At 29.2% G+C, this 11,842-nt stretch overlaps 1 protein-coding gene across 1 annotated transcript; it reads left to right on the forward strand.

Annotated features, from left to right (window-relative positions):
• Positions 1–5,012: 5,012 nt before the first annotated feature.
• Positions 5,013–11,255, forward strand: LOC119689058 (putative uncharacterized protein DDB_G0282133). The gene is made up of 3 exons (XM_038103799.1): positions 5,013–6,116; positions 6,171–7,401; positions 9,202–11,255. The coding sequence occupies exons 1-3, from the start codon at positions 5,190–5,192 to the stop codon at positions 10,860–10,862; spliced, it is 3,819 nt and encodes a 1,272-aa protein (XP_037959727.1). The 5' UTR covers positions 5,013–5,189; the 3' UTR covers positions 10,863–11,255.
• Positions 11,256–11,842: the final 587 nt, after the last annotated feature.

Below are 11,842 nucleotides of genomic sequence, written 5' to 3' on the forward strand. Positions count from 1 at the left end.
TACTGCTTAAATTGTCACAATTTTACCTGCAGTTGGAAACCGTGAATGACACCAACTAATTTTTCTGTGTCCTCGTATATATCTAGAAAACTTACAACGGTAACAAAACACTAAGTTTTTAATTAGAAATATTGACTAGCTATTGATTAGCTAACTATAAGATTTTTTTACCATAACTCCATTGCTGCTTGATGGACGATATATCCCAGCTTTGACTAGGCTCTGGAATTCTTCTTTTGGTGAATAATTTTATTTGCATGACAATTTGTCGATATTGGCATAATAATATTAAAGTACTTTTTCAGTAAATGTGCAATTTTAGAAGATATATCGTTTATATTTTTCGTGTACTTATCTTGTGTTCGCTTTTGACTTAAAAGATATATGTTAATGTGTCGATCAATTGTGTCTTTTTTATATTTAGTACTATTGCAAAGTGATTTGACAAAATAAGCTCCAATGATTTTTTTTTTTTTTTTTGAATCCATTTATTTTATTACAATCTGTGAGGTATGAATGAGAATAAGTAATATATATAATTATAAATCGTAATAATAATTATTATGATCTAAAAAAAAAAAGACACGTATGGACTATGCCCAGTGACATATCCATATATATTTAAAATAACATTGTGTGATCTATAAATACATATCTAAAATATCTCTCGATGTTTTCCTTCTCAGCCTTGTAAAAGTGTTGGAAGGGGACATCAGGTGTGTAACCAGCGGGTTTGGGTGCATATATATGCGATGAGCGTAATTCTTTAAAATACTGGCTATTTCTTCCTTGATTCCTTGATACTGGCCCCAATGATTAAAGTATTAATTGTAGAAATATTAGGGTAAGTAGGATTTTAATCTGCATTCTGAAAAATTCGTTCAACGTGCATGAGTTTACTGAAATCCATTTAAATCAGCATTACCTATAAATACCTTTTAAATGCAAATGAAGCTTATTAATATCTCTCTTTCTTATTTTGACTTCAGTATGTAAAAAATTAGTTATCACCTTTGCAAAATGGGTTTGTTCGAAGAGATAGATTGTCGACTTTGCTTAGAAACAGACGAGATCACATTCTTTGTGACTGCCCAACCTTGATCTGGGACAGGAGGAGGTTACTGGGTCGAGAACTACTCTCCCCTTCTGACTTTAGGAGGTCCGCAACGGCTGACATTCTGGCTTTGATTCTGTTCGTTTAGGATCTGTTGCAACACAAAAGATCAACCATGGTCGCAGTGCTCTCCTCCGTTGAGAGCTGGTACCCTGTTTATTCCTATTCCTATGTAAAAAATTATAAATACACAATAACCAAACATGTATTTAATAATAATGAATTATAATTCTCAGTTAATTTAAAGCTTGTATTTTATAAATTTAAAAACTGTATATGTGAAAAGATGAGATTACTTTTAATGTATTATATGTAGTAGTTATGTACTTATTCTTGTTTCGTGTTTGCAGATAACTATTACTTTATTAATTTTATCAATTAATTGAAGCGTGTTAAAATACACATAATATATTATAATAAGATTTTGGTAAAATTATATGGAAGTGTTTTGATATTGCTAGTTTTATAAATTATAATTATTACATTTGGTACTTTACTTTATAAATATAAATACATATTAATTTAAATTTAATTATATTTCAACTGAAAATTATTGCAATACCTAAGTTGAAAAAATTGTCATGTAAATATGTAATCAAACACATAATAAAATAATTGTTATATTACTTAATAAAATAAATATTTTATTAATATGGTGCTTCATTATGAAGGCATTCTCTGACCGTGTTAATGGACTCCTGCACATAGTGATTCTCTTTTTAACTTTTTTCTTACAGATAACACGGAAATCGTTAATAGATAAAGCAGCCTTCATGATGTTTAACAGAAGAGAAACTCTCAACATCAACTTTGTTAGTAAAATACGGACATTAATAGTACATTCATATTTTTTCATTTAGGCACTTGATCATTTATATTAATGAGGAAACATTCACATTATAGTGAGTTCATTTATGCTCATTATTAAAGAACTTTCTTCTGTTTACAAATGAAATACAGAAAAAAATCCGGTATTGTGTAAAATAAATTTTTTAAAATAGAAAACGCGGAAAATCTAAAAAATATTTTATATGTGAAATGATCAACAATAGAAACAAAGCAATATTTGAATACCGTAAATGTCGCGCAATGCACAGAAAAATGATATTTGAAATAAAGGAAAAGCAAATAATAATACTTTGCACAATATTTGCTGGAAAACGGAGAAAGTGCTGGACTTTAGTTAGTACGGCCAATAAAAATTATTAAATAAAATTTAAAATTACCATTTGTTTTTTTCAGGAAATGGGCATGTATGAAAAAATTGCCCAGAAATCTCTTTAATATGTGGAAGTACTTTCACTCGAATGGCGTCTCTCCAGAAACTCCAACTGTTGTTTTTTTCCTGATTTAAAACAAACAAACAAACAGTTAAATTAAAGTGATTAATAGCAACTTATTACTTAATAATATATCACACAAAAAAGTTATATATACATATAATTAATATATTAAATCATTTACATATATTTTAAATATCAATTACATATTAAATTAATAAAAACAAAGATTTTATTAAATTTTTGCTTTCTCAAAACGTTTGTTTACAGCTCAACTTTTGTTTATTTACATGTATAAAACATATGACTCATATTTCAAGTTTTCCTTGTGGAAAGTTTATTTTAAAGGGTTGCATTCGATATTTTTCGCCTTAAATAAGCTCATTAATTGATAATGAGCTTATTTATATAAAAGTTCATTGTATGGTAAATTACTTTCATTAGTGGTTATAAAGAGCAAAACCGCCTAAATGAAACAGTGTGAACGTGCTATAAAACAGATTTAATAATTGGTGTGTTCGACCGCTTCGAAGTGTGCCAAAAGTAACAAGTCGCTTATAGTATGTTTCCACAGCTTACTTAGTAAGCGTTACTTACAAAGTAAATTTTGTTAACCATTCAAAGAACTTCCGTGCTTTTAAACTTGATTATAAATGAAGTAAAGAAAAGCGAAATTACTAAAATTTGATATTTTATTTTATAAATTACAACAGCTGAGCTGCAGACAAACATATTGAGAAAGCACGCATTTAATAAAATGCTTAAATTAATTAAATATGTATAATGGATATATAAATTATATAAATATAAATGATTTAATAAATCAATTATAGAATATTTGTGTGATGTGTTTTAAGGTCTACTTTATTTAAACAAACAAAAGCTCTCTTAAAACTTTTAAACAACTTTCTGACACATAAAAGCTCTTTCATATGCTCATGTCAATGGAAACGACAAAATCTCGGTTACTTAAGAAACTTACTAAATAAGCATTGGAAACATGGTAATACTAAAGTCTCTCACTAATATATTCGTATCACTGTTGCAAATCGGTCAAATATTATGTTTTCGCAAAGAACAAATTTTACATATGTGCATATAATGCAAACAAACTACATTTTTGTACCATGAAAAGCAATGGATACTTTAACATGGATAATTGTAACAAACTTCGAGTCAAATAAGTTTTTCGCAACAACTTTAACACAATAAAAAATGTGTTTACTTATTTAGTGTATATATATATATATAAGTTTATGTAAATTTTTTAGATTGGTGATCCATTAACTGTATTGAAATCATTCGCTCAACTGCATTTTTAATATACCATATTCAGCTATCATTGCCGCTTAAGCATGATATAGACCAAAGAAGATTTTATTAATCTTTCCTATAACACAATTGTACAATTTTTAAATATACAAAAATTGCTTGTAGATTTAATACCCAATTCCACAATCTTCGTGTTTCCTTCATATTTAAAAATTCCAACAAAATAACCCGTTTTTGTATAAGAATACATAACTTTAACATAAGCAGAATTTTTATTTCTCTGCCGAACTTGAATTTGAGCTTATAATTAAAGTAATAATTTCCTCTTTAGAAAAATTATTAATAAAACACAATTTCACTCGTTTATTATCACTAATTGCTGTTGAAACTTGTATAAAACGCACGAAAGAAAACACAACAACAGATACGTAAAAATTAATCTCCAATGCTTAATGTAAACGGTGGAGTTTAAAAATGCAGATTAATTTAATCTCGTTCTCTTAAGCAGGATATAGACGATGCTACATGTTTGCAGACAAGGTATGCATGCTACCAAATCGCACCGTCTATATTCAAGGTTGCACACCAAATCTTGGTCTGAGACATGTAACACATGTCTGCTTGTGTATTTCGGAATCTGCAGACTTTTCATAATTTAAGAATTTTGGTGAGCGTCGGACGAGCAAAGATTGCAGAAAAAATTGTAAAATAATTGAAAAAGTTGTAGACATTTATTTTCTTTAAAAGAAGCAAATTTGAAAAAAAGTGCTACAATTATTAAAGAAGTTTATGTATTTTAAAAATTATTTTGTTCTAAAAACATTTTTGAAGTAAGTTTATATATTTTAAAAATTATGTTGTGAATAAAAATTTTAAAATGCAATACTTTAAAGAATTAAATTAAAAATAATTTTAGTTTTAAGAATAGAAATAAGAAATTATGTTTAATTCTAGGAAATATGAAATCTTTATATAATGAAATAAATAACATGTTGCTATTATCATCATCTCAATTCCTTTAGTTTCGATTACTATTTTGCACTCTGTACTTGCTCTGCTGTTCTGAACGCTGTAGAAAATAAATCAAAATGAAGTATGCATACCTTGTTTCAAAGTGTATAGCAAAGTGTATACTTGAACTTCATACTTGGTGTGCAGATATGTAGCATCGTCTATATCATGCTTTAATCTCACAATGTAAACGTAGTATAAGCACGTTTCTGTAAAAATATCCGTCATATTCACTTGTGTGTGTAATGCCCGCTTAAAATATTGACGTTGCTGAAATGTCAAAAAACGCGCTTGTTATATGTTTATTGTAAACACGAAGGTTTTTGTTATTATTAAATTATAATTTTGCTGTGTTTTAAACAATTCACAAATCATTGAAACGATAAAAAAATAATTAAAACAATTCAGCAGATGTTAAATTTATAAAATGCAAAAGATTTGCCAAATGAAAAGCTGAGTAAAAAGAAGATAACTTGTTTGTTAAAAAGGAGGTGTTTTATTTTAGATAACAAATGTTTTCAAAAAAGTATGCTGTGAAACGTAAAAATAATGAATACCATGATCCAGATTATGCAAATGATGATCAACCTGGGTCACCTAGACGCCAACGGTCAGACGACGAAGAACCGTCGATTTGTTCCAAACCAAACGTCATTCATGATGAATCTGTTGAAAAAACAGAGCGTTTGAAAGAGATTATTGCAAAACAACTCGATAAAGAAATTGAACTTAAAAAATGTAACTTAGAACAGATCAAAAAACGATTGGAGCAGTCGTGGCAACAATTTGATCATTTGCGTCGGTTAATTGTTGAGGATTTCTATAAAAAGCAAGAAATTCCCCTTAACCAGTCTGAAACAGAAATAATAAAGGATGCTACGAATTTGTTTGATGTTAAAACTGAAGTTCCTCAGTTCCCTTTACATCCGTCTCTTAAAAAAATCATTGGCAAAAAACCAAAGAATATGGATGAAATATTTTGTACGCAACCTAGAAGAGCTGCAGCGAATATAGCTACAGTAACAATGCGTTCGGAATCACGTGAGCAAAAACGTAACGATCGGAATATACAGAAAATGATACGGCAAAAAGGTATTGTCATCGATCATTCAAAGCAAAACGATGAAAATACAATTCAAATAAATACTCCAGTTTTGAATAAGCAAAATAATCTAATTATTAATAACAACGAAGCAGTTAACTCACAATCAGAATCTGTAACTGATGGTACTCAATCATCTGAAGCTATGCAATCTTTAAATCGTAATAATCTTAATAATAAAAAAAGTCTCTTAATCGTCGTGGGTAATACATCCCAATATGTTGGTCACGAAAATGATAATAAAAACGTAAATATTTCTCTACAAATAACACACAAATGGATTTTGTATTTACTACCAAAGGACAAGGAAATTCGTTTAGATAAATTCATAAAGAGAGTTAGTATAATAAAACTATACATACAATTTTTTTAATAAAATATATGATTTTAGGTGAGATTCATTTTACATCCATCATATGCGCCAAACCAGGTAGTGGACATAACTAGTGCTCCGTTTCAAATATGTCGTCGTGGCTGGGGTGAATTTCCCGTTCGAATTCAAATATTTTTCCATGATTATTTTCAACAAAACCCACTGCAGTTTGTACACAAACTTATTTTAGATAAAACTTTTAGTGGTATGCATGTGATGGGATCAGAAACTGTTGTCCAAATTTGGCTACGTTCTAATGAACAAGAAAATGATACGGTCACATCATTAGAAAAGCACCCAGAGAAACAAATACAATCACAGAAAACTAATTCGATACATTTAGAAGATTATGAAAAAAATACCACAGCTGAGAGGAAACAAGAGAACAGTAAAAACGTTACAACTCTTAAAAGTGATAAAGATCTTGATGAAAACTTATTGGAATTTCTAAATAAAATTAACGGCATACCATCACCAAGTTTCGCTGATATAAATGAGATCGAACCAACAATATTAGTGACAGAACCTTTAAAATGTACACTTATAAGTCCGAAAAAATGCGAAAATAATATAGTACAAAGTGAAAATGTAATAACAAACAATTCCATAACAAGAATAGTACCACCAACGTCAACATCATTATCTACAATTTCAAATTCCCACTCGCAAACAAATTGTGAAACGATAAAAACTTTAAGTAATTTCACAAACAACCTCTCACCTCCACCTCTGGTTAGCACTACATTTTCAAACCTGGATAACACTGTAAAAGAAGAAACTACGAAAAAAGCTCAATTTCAAGTTAATAATAAAGATTCTAAATTAAATGCAGCAACAATTTCTGCAATTGAAACCAAAGTCAACATAAATTCTTCGATAAAAAATGAATTAAAATTAATACCAACAACTTTAGCTACAGCACCAAAAGTTATAAGCTCGTCAGCAATAAGTAAATTAAGTTCTAACAAGCAGAATTCTAATTTAAGCAACAACAATAATATGAATAGTAATACTACCAACACTTTGAACATAAACACATCTAAAACTTTAACCAATTCTAATAATAAAACCAATTCACTTACTGTAGACAAGAGTATACTTCAACGGAAATTAGTTAAATTCGTGGATACCAGCGGAAATGTTAAATACATGCCAATGTATGTAACGACAGCAAACATAAATACTCGTCCAATAATAGCATCAAATAAAATTATTTCCTCTAAAGAAAAAAACTTCAGTGCAACCATTGGTAAGAATTTTAAAATAATTTATTAACTTTCACTTTTTTGAAAAAAAAATTAATACTGGAATTGTTTATGAAGATCCTCGAAGACATCCCCTTTTTAGTTTCGCAGTCTTGAATGAAGCATTGTTTCTGCATATATTTCTACCTAATAAGTACCAGTTCATTTATTGAGTTTAAACAGTATTGTTTTTGGCGTCCAATAATCTAATAGATTTAAATATTTCTTAACCTTTCTTATCTTAATCTTCATACTTTCAACGTACTGTATAACATTTATGTTTCTTAGGGTTTAAACGATACAGTCAACTGTACATGACACGGCCAAACAGCTTTTTCAAAAATCATTTTCAGATAATGGTTTATATATATATATATATATTTTGTTTTTATCCGGCTATAGGTCAACTATTGTAAATGTGAATTACAATAGTTTAGTTTTGATTAGGATTTCGATAAAATTTTTATAATATTGTTTCGTATAAAATTTTACATTATTTAAGTGTCCTCCACAAGACAAATTACAATGCTAGATCCTTTTAAGATAATTTCCGATGATGCGTAACGCTGACAGTAGCTTGGCCGTAACTTGAGTGATATTAGTTAAAATATTTTAAGGTGTCAACAGTTGGTCGATTGTCCACCTATTCATGCGTGATATATCGCATGTTCTATCACACCACCACATTAAAAGCCATCTCATACAGTGACTTTTTGTTAATGTTATGTTCTTTCGACACTTATATGTGGATTTTCACTGCCCTAAATGCAATGATTTTATTAGTCACTTAATAAAATTTAATGAAAAACATCGCCCATATTTTTGGAGCGAGTTTTCACAATTTTATCAAGATCAGCGGTTGTTGGACGATCTATATTTGAAAATGGCAAACATTAAACTATGCATATGACGCCTTAGAAGACAGTTTTGTTTAACATGCGTCGTTGATGCCGTCACATCAAATCCAAAAATAGATAACCCTTTATGATAAAAAAATATTAATATTGTATTTCACAGATTTTGTCCATAAATTTTAATATAAAAATTCATTTCTATCAAAATAGTAAATCTTGATTGAATATCTGAAATAGAGCTTAAACAGATTTCTGTGTATTGATCTCCATTAAGGAACGAACCTAAATCTTTCGGTATTAGTATTTTATGATGATACCGTACCATCTAACTTTTCAATGCTTAATATTTTAAGCTTAGTTAAATAACAATCGTTTAAAAAAATGTATATGTTTGTGAACATCAAATTACCTTTTATTTAAAAAAGTTTTGTTTAATTAAATTTTACTCTTTTGCGAGTAATACATCTAGAAATACTTTGCAATGAAAAACTATCAATAACGTTTCCCCCAACCGCAAGACTATCATTGCAGTGCAAAAATATTTACTCCATAAGATTTCATATTTTATTTAAAAAAACCCATATTACTTATAAATTTGGGTGTGATAACTTCGCTTCTAGCTCAGAATTTACTTAAAATTAAAATTACTTATTTGTAGTTAGCTAGGACAGGGTTGTCCAAAGCATGACCCACAGACTTTTTTCTGGAGTTTTGTTAATTTACTGTGAAAGTTTATTAATACTCGAAACAGCTGTATGGTCAGCCAAAAATTCAATTAATTAAAATAATATCAATATAATTTGTGTGGTAGTTCACTACTGTTCGAAACATTCCTATTAAATACCACAGCTTATATATAGCAGTTTATATATATACGATATAACAATTTCAATTTAATTAATACTTAATAAATAAACTTAAAGAAATATTTTTCATTTTTTTTGTTTTTAGATAAGGCTGTTTCTACTGTAAATGACATTCCATCTTCAAATGCTAATATAACCAATGAAAAAGCAAAAACTGCATTAAATAAAATTGTGCCCATTGCTACAACGAAATTAATTCCAATAACGTTAACATCGAGAGTCGATGCGATGAAAAATGACGCAGGAAAGGCTGTTCCAGGAAAAGCTGCTCAAATGAATTTACCAACTAAAAATGTTTTTCAAATAGATGGAAAGGTATATATAATAGATCCCCTGCATTCAAAAATAAAACAACAGAAGAATAAACAAGAATCTCTTCTGAAGCCACAAGTTAGTTTACTTAAATCACAGGAACAAAAACAACAACAAAGCTTTATACAAACAAAATCCCATAACTTCCATTATAATACCGTAGTTAATGATCATGATTATATCCCATCACCTTTACCTAATAAAATAATAAATAATTCAACAAATAAGCAACACCAACCTGAGCTATCTAAAGATTTCAATCAATCTTATAAGCCCAAAGAAATTGTAATGAATAAACTTGAATTTACACAGCATCCTCTCCATTTAAGTATACGTGAAGCACGTGTTAAGACAGCTATAACGTTGTATCATCAGGAGCAGGACCGCATACGATTCGAGCAACAATTTAAATGCTATGATTTTCCGACAATTCGAAGTGCAGTCGAATTTTTATTACGACGAGTGCCACTAGTTATGTCAAAAAAACTGACGCATAATTCTATGCTTTCCAGCTTAGGATTTGTTAAGAAATCAGCGAGAGAATTTCAACTATTGCCTGCATTCAAACAGAGGTCTTCTGAATGGTTAAGAGCGAAATATATCGAACATTGTTTATGTAGTCACAAAAAACTACAAGAGTTAAATGTGAGTGGACGAGATCTATTTTGGACAACACGCGAAATATTAGTATTTGCCCGTTTCTATATGTATACACCCATAATAAAGTCATTGGAAACTACTAAAGAAACAGAAACGAAACAAACTTCTACGTTAGAAGATCAAAATAAGTTAATTTTGGATAAAAATGTAGACCCCGACATTGTAACATCAAAAAGTCACATAATGAAATGGTTAGATTCAGTATGGCCTAAAGTGCAAGCGCATGAAGTGCAGGAATGCGATTCTCAAATTATTGATGTACAAGATATAGATGTTGAAAATATAAGTACACTCCCGCATCACACTAAAAGTAAAGGAAGCATTGAATCGCTAACAAATGAACCCAAACAAAACCAACTGGATATGGTTTGGTTACAAGCTCCAACAGAATTAGCAAATGAAATCGAAGTATTGAAACACATTTTTATGCAGAGAAATCTAAAAGATTTACAACCAGAAGAAATAGATACCGGAGTAATGACCTCAATGGCACAAATTGTGCTGGCAAAAGCTTTGAATATTTTTATGGAAAAGATATTACGTGAGGTGGTTTCTAAAAAATTACAACATCACATGAACGATGAGAAACAAAAAACAGTCGAACCAAAATTGAATAAAAGCATACACCAATCACAGTACACCAGCAACACCATTGTAACGAACAATCAATTGAAAAATATGCTTATTACTCCTATTGATATTAGCAATGTGATAATCAAAACAGATGAATTTGATTTTTTGTCTAACAAATATTTCGGCAGTAATTTGCAATAAACTTAATAGTTTTGCAGCAAATGTGAGATTCGATTGATTAAATGCTTCTAAGGCAATTCAGACTATTGTTATTAAGAATATATTAAGTTGGTCGATCTGTACATAACGCAAGCACGACGATATTGCACATCAGGAAGACTATATATTTTTAAATAGCAAGATAATATCAATTCATTTAACAGTCCATCATTCTATTTGATCGTACATAACAGTGTTGCAGGCAATGCGTGTGCTATTTACAAAAAAATTTGGGGTACTCATCTAAACTTATAAACATGCCTTATAAACCTTATAAACGTGAAACCTTATAAACCTTATAAACGTTATAAAATTACACGAAAAGTTTACCGAATAAATTTATATCGTATAAATTTATTTATTGTCAATACAGAGTTCTATTCCAACACAAACAATAAATTTTCAAAAATATCTTTGTAAATACTTTTTAATTTGGACTTTTTCCTCAATTTCGATGTTTTATTTTATAATTTGTTGATTGCGACACAGCTGATCAATAAAGTTTGCACATATATTTAAAATTTCAACTATATTGGCTAAAAAATTGCGTTGCTGAGCATTGCATTTTGTGCTGTCATAATTATTGCTGATATAAATAGTCCTATTATACAGCAGATTGATAAATTTACACAAATATTTCTCTAAGTGCGTTCACATAACCGTCTACGTAAACGCATAAAATTATACATTTGATAAATTTATATGCTTAGATGAGTACCCCTATACAGTAGAAACTACATGAACAGATGAAAAAATTGAAAGCGTGCGTTTTTTCGCTCTTTTTTCGCTCTTTTTTTTAATTCGCTCTATTTATTTCGTCAATTATTTAAAACAGAACAGTAAAAATAGCATTTTGCATAGAAGCATTGCATGTTTTAGTGAAAGTGTAACAATTTTTTAATTCCATTGCGCGCTTATTGTATTTTACACTCTTAGAATAGGTTTTAATTTTTCTTTTTTTT

This window comes from Teleopsis dalmanni, chromosome X (genome assembly GCF_002237135.1).
Source record: "Teleopsis dalmanni isolate 2A chromosome X, ASM223713v2, whole genome shotgun sequence".
Taxonomy (NCBI): Eukaryota; Metazoa; Arthropoda; class Insecta; order Diptera; family Diopsidae; genus Teleopsis; species Teleopsis dalmanni.

Excerpts from the sequence above, each read along its gene's own strand:
- LOC119689058 (XM_038103799.1), top strand. The coding sequence starts at position 5,190 with ATGTTTTCAAAAAAGTATGCTGTGAAACGTAAAAATAATGAATACCAT. Across the intron at positions 6,117-6,170 it reads TAGATAAATTCATAAAGAGA|GTGAGATTCATTTTACATCC; the intron begins GTTAGTATAATA and ends ATATGATTTTAG. Across the intron at positions 7,402-9,201 it reads AAACTTCAGTGCAACCATTG|ATAAGGCTGTTTCTACTGTA; the intron begins GTAAGAATTTTA and ends TTTTGTTTTTAG.